We start from the raw sequence: 16,363 nt of genomic DNA, 5'->3' as shown, positions 1-16,363 counted from the left end.
CTTTACATACTTTTTAAACCCGAACTCCAGAAAACATTTTATCTTTTCACTTTTGGGTATTTTGGAGTTGACATCGCACGGATATCACAAATGAATATACCAATAATTAGTGAAAACTATTTCCTTCAATTATAAATATAAAAACAGAGTACAATCAAAAGGCTTAAACAGAAAACATCGCCTTCAATAATATGGATACAATATTTTTTAAATGTAAATAATGTTTTATTAAAAAAGCTTGGGGTCCCATTTCCAAAACCATAACACGTTTCATCTAAATTTATACACAAGCTTATCCATAAAACTCAAGAGTGACCACTGTTAAGGTGTATTCTATTTATACTTATAGTAAAGAAGATATGATTTAGATCATAACAGGTATGTACTATAAGTAATTTATATCATCAAATGAGTCGTTAAATACTTTTAGCAAATAGCTGGCTTTGCTTTCACCATCCATCTATAATGAGTACTATCCTTAATCCAAGGTACCGAGTTTGATTTTTGGCTGCGCTCTCCTTCCTATGTTATCTGCATCACTTTTCACACTCTTAAGTGCACGGAAGGTGACTGACAGCCTCAGCTGTACATGTTTCCCTATGAGACGGTGTAGAAGGGGGTGTGTCCATTCCCTCCACTCATACCAGGTAGCTGAGTGTAATCTGAGACCTATGTGTCATCAGATTCTTGCCCACTGCCTTCTTAAGCTCAGAAATGCTGTATATATTCTAGAATTGTAATGGATGTAGGCTGCAGATAAATAGGTACAAATGATGTAGGGGATTTGCTTCCTTTCTGCGTATCACCTGAGGATAGTCACTTCAGTAGATATATGTAAGGGTTTACAACCACTTTAAAGCAAAACTCCCGATTTCCTTTATCCTTGCACAGTTGAACAGATGCCTCTACTGTACTGAAATAGCTTACTCTGATTTTATTGCACACTGTGAGCTTCCCAAAGAGTGCACTATAACCTGCAAGGTGTGATAAAATGAAATCATTCTCTCCTGATTACACTGAAAGGGAGTGGAGATTGAGATAAGGGACTTTTTGATTATGGCACATTCAAAGTCAGAAATTCTTAAAAAGTATACATCCTTATTTTAAGACATAATAAAAACAAATATTGTCTTTAAATCCACAGACATAAGGTCTAATATACTGTATGCATTGCTGGACAATTTGAAAAGATGTTACAGTATCTTATATATAATCAGCTTCTGTCCACAAAAGATGAGCGTGCAGGATCAACGTGTTTCACTATTAAGGCTTCATCAGAATCCATGCCAGTAACAAGCAACAGAAAAGCTGCATATATTAAAATTTAGGTAGATAAGATATTATACCTTAAATGTACTTTAAACAGAAAGTACCAACAAATTATTACATCTGAGAACTTATGGAGGACATAAGTCAGGGGAAAATTACTTCACTTTCTCATGTATCTTTAGAGGGATGGTGCCTAAAAAAACTGTATTTCACAATGCATCCACATGATTGTTTCATATTTTTTTGAGGTAGTTTATACTGTCTAAACATTTTTTGATTGTATCATGTTTCTAAATTTGTATATGCCCCCATGACCCCATTGGGGAGATTCTTCTTCATTTCTTTTCATACTGTACAAGAAATGAGAACACTGGGGCTGGAAGGAAAGTCAGCAAAAAGGGTGTCCCTACTAGAGAAATTTCCCATCACTTGTTAGTACAGACATTGAGGGGAAATCTCCCCAAAGGGGATGGAACTGGTGAAAAAAAAGTCTAATTGATGTTCTTACATTTACAAGCTCTATCAACACTAGATAAAAGGTTTTGCATGGAGTTGGGTTCTAAAAAAATATATACCTTTATCAAACCATGCATGTATGATTGTAACTACACTTCTATCCTTGCTCTCTGGGCATCATCAGCAACAGGGGATTAAACCCTTCATTGGATATTTGTTTTTATAATGTTATACAGTATATTGCTTGCCAATATTATTGCTTATTCTTGATCCATCATCCTCCAACCAAATTCAAATAATTACGTAACATCACACATAATCATCATTCATCACCCATTATTATTTGAGTTAGGTTGTTGAGGTAGCTAAAGTAAACATGGCTTTGACTGGCCATGTACTTGAACCTCTAATATTACATTGTCCAAGGTCTGAGGGGTCAAAAACAAAAGGCATGCAGTGGATATGTAAATCTATACTGCTTACATATTGTCGTTGAAGCTTTAAGAGATTAGCTTGTAGTTAGGTGTCCAGAGCAGTGATAAGTATACAAGGGCTGTACCGATAGCAATGCAAAAATGGGCATAACCTTTTTCTTAACTTACATAGGTTGTTCAAATTTCATGTTGTTGGAGTAACTCTTCCTCTATAATATAGTAATGGAATTATTTAACTGCAATGAAAAAAAACTAAGTAGAGGAGACAATGTGCTGTCTCTGAGTTCTTGATATAAGCGGGGCGCAGGCTGTCCAAAATCCACAGAAGGCTACAGAGTGTTTGCAGAGATAACACCATTGACAAGAGCATTGTTTTGTTAATGGTTACAGAGTAGGCGAGGTTGAAAAAAAAAAAAGACACAATCCATCAAGTCCAACCTATGTGTGTGATTATATGTCAGTATTACATTGTATATCCCTGTATCTTGCGGTCATTCAGGTACTTATCTAATAGTGTTTTTAAACTATTGATGCTAGCCGCTGAGACCACCGCCTGTGGAAGGGAATTCCACATCCTTGCCCCTCTTACAGTAAAGAACCCTCTATGTAGTTTAGGTTTAAACCTCTTTTCTTCTAATTTTAATGAGTGGCCACGTGTTTTGTTAAACTCCCTTCCGCGAAAAAGTTTTATCCCTAGTGTGGGGTCACCAGTACGGTATTTGTAAATTGAAATCATATCCCCTCTCAAGCTTCTCTTCTCCAGAGAGAATAAGTTCAGTGCTCGCAACTTTTCCTCATAACTAATATCCTCCAGACCCTTTATTAGCTTTGTTGGCCTTCTTTGTACTCACTCCAATTCCAGTATATTATTCCTGAGGACTGGTGTCCAGAACTGGACAGCATACTCCAGGTGCGGCCGAACCAGAGTCTTGTAGAGCGGTAGAATTATCTTTTTATCGCTGGAGTTAATCCCCTTTTTAATGCATGCCAATATTTTGTTTGCTTTGTTAGTAGCAGCTTGGCATTGCATGCCATTGCTGAGCCTATCATCTACTAGGGCCCCCAGGTCCTTTTCCATCCTAGATTCCCCCAGAGGTTCTCCCCCGAGTGTATAGATTGCACTAATATTTTTGCCACCCAAACGTATTATTCTACATTTTTCTACATTAAACCTCATTTGCCATGTAGTTGCCCACCCCATTAATTTGTTCAGATCTTTTTGCAAGGTTTCCACATCCTGCAGAGAAGTTATTGCCCTGCTTAGCTTAGTATCATCCGCAAATACAGAGATTGAACTGTTTACCCCATCCCCGAGGTTGTTTGTTAAAACAAATTAGTTAGGATTGGTCCCAGTACAGAACCCTGGGGGATCCCACTACCCACCCCTGACCATTCTGAGTACTCCCCATTTATCACCACCCTCTGAACTCGCCCTTGTTGTCAGTTTTCAATCCATGTACTCACCCTATAGTCCATGCCAATGGACCTTATTTTGTACAGTAAACGTTTATGGGGAACTGTGTCAAATGCCTTTGCAAAATCCAGATACACGTCTATGGGTCTTCCTTTATCTAGATGGCAACTCACCTCCTCATAGAACGTAACCTAAATATATTTATCATTAAGCGAATAGGTGAGGTGGAATAACTGCCGAAACACCTGCAATACAAAAGCAGAAGAGAAGAAGAGTTACTATGGAGGAAGTGTTACTCTACCAACATGTGAAATTTGAACAACCTATGCTAATTAATTTACAGTTATGCCAAATTTTGCATTACTTTTGGTACAGCCTTTGTAGTTTAGTGGTGGCAGTGTTGCTTGCTGTTTATAGGTTATTTAATTCAAAAGTGTTATTTTAGTTATATTCAGAGGCTGAGCCTGGTGAGCTTAGTCAATCATTGGTACTCTATATGCATTGGTTACTCCAACAGTGAGATCTTCTTGGCCTAATTGCTGACTCAGCTTTTGGGTGTTCCTGTGACCTGGAATAGTGTCTCATAATGGGCACAGCAGGTGTGCCCAGAGATCTCAGCCAATACAGTACAGACACCAAGAGATTGGAAAATGTTGGAGAGTTAAACCCCCTGAACATTTCTTTTAACACAGTTTGGGATGCTCCTAGCTCTTCGATAGTATGACAATTTCACTTACACTTGCCAGGGAGGAAAGCATCCAGCTTTTTCTATTAAAGCAGGCTACTGAATTTAGGTTTTTAGATAAGGGACAGAATTGCTTTAAATAGGCGGGTGGGCATGTAGTTAAGCTATCTTGACTCGGAGCTCCACTCTTTCCCTTCTCGCCATTTTCCTGGCCAATTAGAATGCCATTATTAGCTTCAGAGGCACTATCAGAATAATGACAGATACTGGCAGGGAAGATTTCAGAAATTGAGATGTCCAATTCCAAGGGAATACATGTAAATTACATCTTCTTAGATGAACAGAGGGTTCTGGATTTGCAGTCTTCTGTAGATACTTGCAGGTGTATTCATATAATTTCTTTGGAGAAGGGGGGTTAAGGTGTTGTACCAAATTATGCAGGAATGATGCTCTGTCAAGCCCTACATTGGTCAAGACACAGCAGTAATCCAGGAATCAGAAGTCGATTTTCAGCAAGAAAAGACGACATCAAGGAGAGAGAAGAAATTAGATAAGATTTTTAGCATATAATTTTGATTATGTGGTTACAGTAAAAAACAGAATTGGGTAAGAAAATCTGTTCTTTGTGTTGACTGGTAAATTCACCAATCTCACTGGATTTATAGAACTCCAAACAGACCCTCAGTATTTATTTCACTACGTTTCATTTCCTAATATTTTTGTTGGCAGAATCTTTCATATGGAGTCCTGGTCATGCTGCTGATCATCGGTTCCTGGGGAGTGATCTCATCCACCATTACTATCATCTACAGATTGAACAGTCTGTGTGGATCCTGCTGCCCAGATAAGGTACAAAACATATGAAAATGCCAACACTCCCTATGCTGCAATTACACAGGTTTTTTCATCACTACAGAATGTATGAGTCAACAGTGGAAACCAGACAGCATGCGATAAGAGGAGCAGGTATTTGACAAACCTGTAAGTGTTGAATACCCGCAGTGGCTCAGGAAGCTGCAGAGCTTGAAGACATAGAAAGTTCAAAAATATTTTCATATTTACCTTTCCGGTTTCCTAAGATAAGAAAAAGTCTGATGTGTTTGTGTGTGTGATGGCATTGTCCCATTGGAAGTGAGGCTTGGTTCTGATGAATATACAGTAGAATGCATCCTCCATCAAAGGAGCTGGTCTGTGATAAAGAAATAGTATGGGTGGACATTGTTCTGGTCCAAGGCTGCTACCCTTCAGTGCGCTCAGTAGATGATAAACTCTAGTAGTAGTAAACATGGACAAGTTTAAAAAAAAAAAAAACACTCCCTACAAGGTAAAGGCATAATGTGCTAGTATGCATTCTAGCACATTATGAAAGACTTACCTTGAAACTAAGCCCACTGTCACTGCTTCCATCTTCACCCAGTCTTCCTTCCGGGATCACAGGCTGCAGTCACTTGATTGGCTGTGTCACAATGACGTCACTCCTGCAGATGGGAGTCACAACACAGAGCTCGGAAAGGACAACACTGGTATGCCATTCCTTCAGAGCGCATGCGCTGGTGACGTCACTGGCTGCTGCTCACTAGAATATCTCCTAAACGGTGCACGTTTAGGAAATATAATAAAGCTTACCTGTAGGTAAAAATAAGCAACAAGAGTTTACTACCACTTTAAGTAACACCTAGTACAAAAGTTTATATCACTTAGAGGTCTATTTGAAATGTTTATTGGTTTAAAGCATCAAATACAGCCAATGTGTTTTGAGGGGAAGGCCCCCCCTTTCTCAGGGCTTAAGCAGTGGATGTTATTAAAATCACAATGAGATGTAATAGAAGACCTTTGTTAGGGCTTGATAAAAGACTGTTACTATGGCACTATGAACTTCTGGCTGGGTTACTGGCATAGGACCCAAAAGGAAATCTTCTAAATGACACAAATAGTAGGTAAAAAAAAACAGACAAGGCTTTTAACTATTCTCTACACCAAGCTTTCTCAAGCAGAATCCCATAGAGTTTCCTCAGATGTAGCTAGAGCTTCCTCAGGTAGTGGCAAATTAATCTCCTTTCTACAAACACCACCAATGTAAGGGGGCGATTTCCTACTGACATCCAATGAAAAGGGGCTTTTCTACTCACCACCAATATAAGAGGCACTTATCCACCACGAGACACTACACTTTTGAGGGTCTACATTTTATTTTTGGCCATTATTATTATTATTTTTATATTAACATTTTTATTGTGATATAGAGCAGGAAGTGGTGTAAAATGCCCTGCTCTGGGTTTCAAATACATTAGCCATGTCACTTTCCTTATTTTTTTTTTTAAACTTTACACAACTTACTGAGCATGCTAATGTGTCATGAGCTATAGATGTGTAGGTGTATAGATAACTCCAATGTGAATCAGTTACTGTGAAAGATGAAAAATAAAACAATAAAAATTATAGATATGCACCAACACCACTGTGTACTTGTGCCCAAATATTCATGCATACAATCCTAAAATCATTATTTTGTTACAAAAATGTCCATGCAAACAAATAGTGATCACTGGTGTGTAATCACACTCCTAAAATTTTTACGTGTCCAATTCCTTGCTGTGCGTGCTGTTCACCACAAATCTTGTGTGTAATCCTCCACCAGCCAAATTTCTCACTCACCATATTACCCTTACCATTATAGCATAATCATCCAATTCACCAGGGATCCTGTGTCCACTTATATGATCTCCCCTCACACTCAGTCATGTAATAAGAGAAATACTATCATTGCGCAAAATATTTATTGAATTTAAATAAAACACTGAGTATACAATTGCCAACTCACATTTAAAAGTGCCCTCCGACTGGCACTAAGTCTATCCAGCAATTCGTATTAATGGCTGTCACGACGCTCCGTCCACAGAAGCCGAGAGAGTGATTACACACCAATGATCACCATTTGTTTGCATGGACATTTTTGTAACAAAATAATGATTTTAGGATTGTATGTCTGAATAATTGGGCACAAGTACACAGTGGTGTTGGTGCATATTTATGTAGCGGTACTCCCATGGGGGCTGCTGATGTGGTTGTAGCAATCCGCCAATCACCCTGCTGCCATCCCCTTTTCAGTCACCCAGACAGACAATAAACAGTCAATTACTCCTTTTTCTTGCTTTTATTTGTGGGATGAAACTTGGAGAGATATCAGGGATGTATGAGATGCCAATAGTTCAGAAGGATAGGTTATTATCCATGGCCTTGGCCTTGATGATGGATTTCCCCTGTCCAGTCCTTACTGCAGACTATTGCTTCCAGTTATCAATCTGGCTGAAGATTTACTACTTCTGAATAGGGATGAGCTTCGAGTGAGTTAGACTCGAACATCGGCTGTTCGCACGTTCGCTGAATAGCGAACAATTTGGGGTGTTCGCGGCAAATTCAAAAGCCATGGAACACCCTTTAAAATCTGTGGGAGAAATAAATCAAAAGTGCTAATTTTAAAGGCTTATATGCATGGTATTGTCATAAAAAGTGTTTGGGGACCTGGGCCCTGCCCCAGGGGACATGGATCAATGCAAAAAAAAGTTTTAAAAACGGACGTTTTTTCGGGAGCAGTGATTTTAATAATGCTTAAAGTGAAACAATAAAAGTGTAATATTCCTTTAAATTTCGTACCTGGGGGTGTCTATAGTATACCTGTAAAGGGGCGCATGATTCCCGTGTTTAGAACAGTCTGAAAGCAAAATGACATTTCAAAGGAAAAAAGTCATTTAAAACTACTCACGACTATTAATGAATTGCCGGTCCAACAATACACATAAAGGTTCATTGATAAAAATGGCATGGGACTTCCCCTTAGGGGAACCCCGAACCAAAATTAAAAAAAAAAATTGCGTGGGGGTTCCCCTTAATTCCATACCAGGCCCTTCAGGTCTGGTATGGATTTTAAGGGGAACCCCGCGCCAAAATTTTTTAAAAAATGGCGTGGGGTCTCCCCAAAAATCCATACCAGACCCTTATCCGAGCACGCAACCTGGTAGGCCGCTGGAAAAGAGGGGGGATGAGAGAGCGCCCCCCTCCTGAAACATACCAGGCCACATGCCCTCAACATTGGGAGGGTGCTTTGGGGTCCCCCTCAAAGCACCTTGTCCCCATGTTGATGGGGACAAGGGCCTCATCCCCACAACCCTTGCCCGGTGGTTGTGGGGGTCTGCGGGCGGTGGGCTTATCGGAATCTGGAAGCCCCCTTTAACAAGGGGACCCCCCAGATCCAGGCCCCCTGTGTGAAATGGTAAGGGGGTACCCTACCATTTCACAAAAAAAGTGTAAAAAATGTTAAAAATTACAAGAAACGGTTTTTGACACTTTTTTGTGAAATGGTAGGGTACCCCTTACCATTTCACACAGGGGGGGGCCGAGATCTGGGGGTCCCCTTGTTAAAGGGGGCTTCCAGATTCCGATAAGCCCCCTGCCCGCAGACCCCCACAACCACCGGACAAGGGTTGTGGGGATGAGGCCCTTGTCCCCCAAAGCACCCTCCCAATGTTGAGGGCATGTGGCCTGGTACAGTTCAGGGGGGGGGGCACTCTCTCGTCCCCCCCCCTCCTTTTCCTGCGGCCTGAAGGGTCTGGTATGGATTTTGAGGGGGACCCCCACGCCATTTTTTTTTAACATTTTGGCGTGGGGTTCCCCGTGGGGAAATCCCATGCCGTTTTTATCAATGAACTTTTATGTGTATTGTCGGACTGGCAATTGATTAATAACCGCAAGTAGTTTTAAATGACTTTTTTTCCTTTGAAATGTCATTTTGCTGTCATACTGTTCTAAACACGGGAAACATGCGCCCCTTTACAGGCATACTATAGACACCCCCAGGTACGAAATTTAAAGGAATATTACACTTTTATTGTTTCACTTTAAGCATTATTAAAATCACTGCTCCTGAAAAAACGACAGTTTTTGAAACTTTTTTTTGCATTGACCCATGTCCCCTGGGGCAGGACCCGGGTCCCCAAACCCTTTTTAGGACAATACCATGCAAATTAGCCTTTAAAATTAGCGCTTTTGATTTCGAACGTTCGAGTCCCATAGACTTCAATGGGGTTCTAATGTTCGTGCAAAGTTTTGGTCCGTTCGCAAGTTCTGGTGCGAACCGAAGCGGGGGGTGTTCGGCTCATCCCTACTTCTGAATAGTTCCTCTGCTCGACTTGATATGCTTCCTTTGGGGTATTAATTCTTTAAGGTCAAAGACCTGCACCGCCTTCTTCATGACCCGCATACTAACACCCTTCAGTCTTTGGAAGTTATTAAACGTGAATTGAGCACATAATAAACGACAGACTATTGCTCCAGCCCGTCCATTGTTGTCCATACTGTGTTCCCCAGCCACACAGTTTGCTACGCTACTCTCTCCAGCACTTCTACTTCTTCATCGTTACACTGACCTTCTCCTTGTATCAAAGTCCCGTGTTCCCCGGTCACAGAAACCTGATGCACTCTGTAGAGATGAAGGTCCTCAACTTTATATCCTTTCCCTGCGGCTCCTCCATCCCTCCTCCGCGCACACGGCACATCCCCGCATGGGGATGTCCGGTGTAGCACCTCAGCACGCCATGCTGTCTCTTCTGTGCTTCACAACTCCCCCCTTGGAAGCATGTGACCCCAGCCTATATAGGAGGCCTGCCCCCTGCCATTGCAAATTAATGATTGGTCAGAGCACCCCACATGAGCTGCCTGCCACTCAGGTCTCAAACCCAGCCTCCCTTCCAGAAAAATTCCACTGAAAGCAGGAGAGGATCTCTGAGCCAGAGTGTAGGTGGCCACACCCCCCACTATACTAACACTCCCATTCCCAAATCAAAACAACCAGGCCTGGAATAGAAGCACAGGCCTGGCTAAATTTACCTGCCACTAGTCCTGCAACTAGAAAAACACCAACCCAGCACCTACCTAAAAGTAGAGAGCGCTACATCTATCATTTTTATTTTTCACAGTAACTGATTCACATTGGAGTTAGCGTGGCTATCTATACGTGGAGTCACTTTAGCTGCAGCTGACAACACAGACATATACTCTTTATATTTATATTTTTTAGTTAGCCATTTTTGAATTTTGCATGAGTGACACTTTTAATTTCAAAATTATAATATTAAAATAAAAATAATATTTAGCAGGGCTTCTCTGACACACGTAAATTATTTCTAGGGGCTCCTTCAAGGTAAATAGGTTGAAAAAGGCTGCCCTATGCTATACAAATAAAAAAAATACTAAATAAAAAAAAAATTATAAAGTAGTGATGTTCACCAAACATTCACTGGGGGGGGGGATCAATCTTTATCATTTAAAGCACATACACCAGAAAGCCTAAACCTGACGTGCATGTTTGGTGAATTTTAGATTAACTGCTTTATGAATATGGCCCTAAGTGTTCCTTTTAGTTTTCTTTTTTTTCACTATAGCTTTTGGAGTGACATGGAGGTTCACCCTAGGATTTCCAATGGCGGTCATACTGCCCAGTAAACAATAAACATACAGTATTTGTTACTCTCTTTTTATCTAGTTTGCTGTTTTTTTCCATATGACAATCTGATAAATCTGTTTTCTTATCTCTTCTTGTTTATTAGGTACTTGTTGAAGAGGATAAAGAACCTCTGGAGAAGACTCATCCTGATGCCATCACTGTCTAAAGGATAGAATTCTAACCCATAACAGAATATCCAGTTATGTTTGTTGATTTTTTTCATATATTATGCAATTTTTAAATAGTTAAATCAAATGATTAACTAATCAAACACTTTAAAATAATTAATTAATCAATATCATATATATATGTAATCTGTGTAAACAACAAAAAGGTTTTCTGTTATGGACGATCATTTTTTTTTATGTGATAATAAATTTACTAAATGTTTTTTTCGTTGTCAATGTGATACCTGAATAGTCCTACTTTAACCAGTTAAGGACCAGCTGCTGCAGTTATTCTGTGGCAGGTTGGCTGCTTTAAGAGCTCTAGGGGGTGCCCGCGTGCCCCCCGGCGTGACGACGGAGCCTATGTGCGTGCCTCACTCCTGAGAGGGATAGAACGGAGATCTTTCAATGTAAACAGACAGATCCCCATTCTGTCAGGAGAGAGGAGACAGATCCGCTGTTCATACTGATTATGAACAGCGATCTCTTTCTACTCCCAGGCAGTCCCATCCCCCCACAGTTAGAAACACCTCCCTAGGACATACATTTAACCCCTTGATTTAGCTCTGATCACTGTATTTATTATATTTAGCTTTGATAGCTGTATAAATGTCAATGGTCCAAAAAAGTGTCAAAAGTGTCCGATCTGTCCGCCGCAATGTCGCAGTCCCGCTTAAAATCGCTGATCACCGCTACTTAGTAAAAAAATAATAATAATAAAAATGCCATAAATCTATCCCCTATTTTGTAGATGCTATAACATTTGCGCAAACCAATCAATATACGCTTATTGCGATTTTTTTACCAAAAATATGTAGAAGAATACATAACGGCCTAAACTGAGGAGGACATTTTTTTTTTTTGGGATATTTATTATAGCAAAAAGTAAAAAATATTGTTTTTATTTTCAAATTGTCGGTATTTTTTTGTTTATAGAGCAAAAAATAAAAAACGAAGAGGTAATCAAATACCACCAAAATAAAGCTCTATGTGTGCGAAAAAAGGCCGTAAATTTTGTTTGGGTACAGCGTCAGCGTCCTCACTTCCAGCTGCCCACTGCACAAGTTGCACTGCTCTTTCTGAAGCAGCTTAATAGATGGTGAGTGTGCAAAGGTGGTTGTTTGGAGCAACACATGGTGATATGTTCAGGCTGTTTGCTGAACACTATACACCGGTAACTGTTGGAGTTATTTATTTACCACTAAGAGTCATACGTTTGTGGGACTTTCTATGCACTTCTTAGGCCTCTCAAATGCTGGGCAGGCAATCTGTCCGCTGATCCCCACTGAGCAATCAGATGGCTGGTCCCTGTCCGCTCCACTTATGCAGAGTGGACATAGACACAGCCTGCTCTTCTCTATGGGTGGTCGGATAGAAACGGACCGCCTGTCCATTTGCACCCAACTGCCATCCGATCCACCAGACGGGTGGTGCAGGAATCCCCATCCATCTGTTTTTAGCAGCCTGTATCGGATTGGATGTCAGCGGGTGTCAACGGACACGTCTGTTGACACCCGCTGCTCCATATTGGAGACTGGAGGGTCCGATCGGGTCAGAGCATGTAAAAGTGCCCTTAAAATCATGCTTTTGTTTGGTTGTTTTTGTAGATTGTAGATTGTTTACACTTTGTTTTTTCATTATCATATTGTTATATTCATTCTTGATCACTTAGGCCCTGCACTTTTGTTTAAAAAATAGCACCAATTCACATTCTAATAAGCATTTGGTGACTCTTTAATGATATGTAACAGCTGGACATACCATTGCTCTCAGGTACATCACAAATAGAGCTTTTGGAGGCTAATTTCTGTTTCAAACTCCCCATTATAACTATGGACTCAGCCCTGGGTTAAATGCTAGCTCGCCCCCTGCCTCTGGAGGTTACACTCTGTCTTCAGTAGACCCGGGGGGAGTTACATTATTGCTGTTGTCCCTAGCAACCAACTGCAATTCAGTAGTTTTGCCATGGCACTGTGGGGATTGTGAACTGTGACATTAAAGGGGTTGTAAAGGTAAAAATGTTTTCACCTTAATGCATTATATGCATTAAGGTGAAAAAACTTTTGACAATACCGCCGCCCCCAGCCACCCCGTTTTACTTACCTGACACCTCGAATCTCCGCTGCTCGTTCCCGTCATCTCTATTGCAGCTCAGCCTGGTCGCTGATTGGCTACAGTGGATGGATTGAAAGCAGCGCAGCCAATGGCTCGCGCTGCTGTCAATCACATCCAATGTCGTGGCGCACCGGGGGGCGGGGCCGAGTGATACAGTGAGCGGCTATAGCCGCCGGCTGTATCACGGGAGTGCGCCCCCAATAACTAACCACCATGCGAAGGAGCTTGCATTAAGGTGGTTAGTTCTTGTGGGGAGGAGCTGAAACAGCCGCCGAGGGACCCCAGAAGAGCAGGTTCGGGGCCACTCTGTGCAGAACGAGCTGCACAGTGAAGGTAAGTATGACATGTTTGTTATTTAAAAAAAAAAAAAAATTTACCTTTACAACCCCTTTAAGTAAATCTGTACTAATAGGGAAGAACCCAAACGTTTCTGCTAAAAGAGAGGTTTCCTGGACTTAATCCCTGTCTTCCTGGAGAAAGTGACAAAGTGCAGATCACATTCCTTATCACATGAGCTGTGGATGGACTGAGAGACACCCAGGAGCTATGTGAATAGAAGAACCAATGGGAGGAGCTACTGCTTGCTGCCACGCAAGAGAGTCGCTGTGTGTGTCTGGCGCTGGAGAGAGTCTGCTGCCCCTACAGAGAAGAGGAGAGCCCGGTTATGGCTGAATTCTCCTTTGTGTCAGCCGCTGTGGGGTCTAGGATGCTTGCTGTCGACACCGCTGCAAGTGCTATGCTGTCTGGAAACCCTGCTAACAGAAACTGAAGCCGCATGGTCGTTATGTGCTTTATACTGTTGGAGACCAGAGAGTATCTGTTTGCTGTGGAACACCCTACCCTGTTTGTTATAATATGTCTGTAAAAAGCAATACCAGATCCTTATCTGAGCACGGAGCCTGGCAGGTCAGGAAAGGGGGGGATGAGCGAGCCCCCCCCCCGAACCATACCAGGTCCTATGCCCTGGGGGGGCGGGTGCCTTAGTTAACAGCAGAGCGATTCTTTTATTTTTTTGGGTCCGGCAGCGTCATAATTGACGATGAATCTACATCAGGGGACACAGTTTTTTTATTTTTTAATAAAGAAATTGTCAAAAATGGTCTCAGTGTTTTTGTTACTTTTTGACACTTTTTTGGTGAATGGATAGGGCTACTATGTAGCCCATACTCATTCACATGGGGGGCAGGATCTGGGGGTCCCCTTGTTAAAGGGGGCTTTCAGATTCCGATAAGCCCCCTGCCTGCAAACCCCCACAACCACAGCTCAGGGTTGTGAGGATGAGGCCCTTGTCCCCATCAACATGGGGACAATGTGCTTTGGGGCAGGGGGCATGTGGCCTGGTATGGTTCAGGAGGGAGGGGGCTCGCTCACTCCCCTTTCCTGGCCTGCCAGGCTGCATGCTCGTATAAGAGTCTGGTATGGATTTTTGGGGAGGGACCAAACACCGTTTCTTTTTTACATTTTTGCATGGGGTCTTTCTTAAAATCCATACCGGACCCGAAGGGCCTGGTATGGACTGGGGGGCACACCATTTTATCTTTTAATTTTTGATTGCCGGCAATGTTTTTTTTTTTTATTCAGCTGTCAGTGGAGAAGCTTGTTAAAGACACTGTGGCCGGCTTCCTGGCCTGCTCCTCAAAAACCAGCTATTCACTGCGCCCTAATTGGGCAAAATTTTGCCCGATCGGGGCTCAGAATGCACTCTGCAGTGCGCAGTGTATTTCAGGGCGTTCGGCAGGGCGAACACACACCGAGCGCCCTGCAAATTTGTCTGTTCTCTCAATGGATGAACAGGCAATGTTCGGCCTGAACTGTTCGCCCAACTCTAGTCTTGGTATGCTGGCGCCTTAAGCATTCCCTTCACTGGAACTAAGAAGCAAAACCCAATCCTTGAAAAACAACCCCACACTATAGTCCCCCTTCACCAAATTTTACACTTGGCACAATGCAGTCAGGCAAGTACTGTTCTCCTGGTCACTGCCAAACCCAAACATGTCCATTGGCTTGACAGACAGAGAAGCGTGATTCTTTACTCCAGAGAACACATCTCCACTGCTCTAGAGTCCAGTGGCGGCGTGCTTTACGCCACTGCGTCCGATGCTTTGCATTGCACTTGGTGATGTAAGACTTGGATGCAGCTGCTCAGCCATGGAAACCCATTTCATAAAGCTCTCTATGCATTGTTGTGTTAATATGAAGTTCACATGAAGTTTGGAGGTCTGTAGCTATTGACTCTGCAGACAGTTGGTGACTTCTGTGCACTGTAAGCTTGAGCATGCGCTGACCCCGCTCTGTTATTTTACATGGCCTACCACTCAGTGGTATTATAACTAAGTGGAATAACGGCAACTCAGCCACAAACAGCTGACCATAGAACATTTAGTAGAAAGGAAATTTCACGAATGGACTTATTGCACAGGTGGCAACCTATCATGGTACCACGCTTGAATTCACTGAGCTCCTGAGAACGACCCATTGTTTCACAAATGTTTGTAGAAGCAGTCTGCATGCCTAGGTGCTTGATTTTATACACCTGTGGCCATGGAGGTGATTGCAACATATGAAGCCAATGATTTGGAGGGGTGTCCCAATACTTTTGGCAATATAGTGTATATGCATTAACTATTTGTGGTAAATACTCTTTACACTTTCTTTTCCTTTCCCAATGTACGAAGCATTTGCAATAATCTTCTATTTAATCTTTCAACATGTTTGCTTTGAGGATGATATGTCGTTGTTCTAGTATGCGTTATTCCAGACAATTGTCTCAATCTTTTGAAAAGTTGGTTTCCAATTCTCTGCCCTAATCATGGTATAATTTTTCAGGGTATCCAAATCTGGGAATGAAGTCATTGACAATCTTCTCTGCTGCAGTTTTTCTAATTATCAATTATAATCAATATGTATTCATAACCACTCTTTTTTAGGTAAAGAAAATCTTAAGATTTAATGCACCCCATAGGTGCCCACTCTGGCACTGTTGGTTGTTTCTGTTTCAGACTACTACACCTTTTCGTGACATAATTAGTTACAGTATCTGCTTTTTCAAGAATGGCCAGTAAAATCTCTCTTGCAAGCTGGATTACCTTGTCTGCTCTATAATGGCATTTTGTTCTGGAACAACCATTTTGTTGTGTCATAACTGTTAACTCAGATAGTGGTGAAACACCTACATAATGACATTAGCCATCTCATAAGGTCAGTAGTGATGGGCTTGGGCATGTTCTGATCGAGCCCTCCAGAAAGCTGTCATTGCACACCGCCAATCATAGGCAGTGAGGCATTTCCTGACTGGCAGCTGCACATACATACACTACCTATGAT

At 41.8% G+C, this 16,363-nt stretch overlaps 1 protein-coding gene across 1 annotated transcript in view; it reads left to right on the top strand.

The window, feature by feature from the left end:
- The window catches only part of LOC141106380 (transmembrane protein 176B-like), a 79,531-nt gene extending 68,384 nt beyond the window's left edge, over positions 1-11,147 (top strand). Inside the window, exons 8-9 of the mRNA XM_073597113.1 lie at positions 4,988-5,107; positions 10,861-11,147. Coding sequence (XP_073453214.1) covers positions 4,988-5,107; positions 10,861-10,923 — 183 coding nt within the window. The 3' untranslated portion in view covers positions 10,924-11,147. The remainder of the gene's footprint in view (positions 1-4,987; positions 5,108-10,860) is intronic.
- The last annotated feature ends 5,216 nt before the right edge of the window (positions 11,148-16,363 follow it).

Source organism: Aquarana catesbeiana, linkage group LG08, assembly GCF_042186555.1.
Source record: "Aquarana catesbeiana isolate 2022-GZ linkage group LG08, ASM4218655v1, whole genome shotgun sequence".
Classification (NCBI taxonomy): Eukaryota; Metazoa; Chordata; class Amphibia; order Anura; family Ranidae; genus Aquarana; species Aquarana catesbeiana.
Note: the sequence above shows the minus strand (reverse complement) of the source record. Positions and strands in the feature narration are given on the sequence as shown.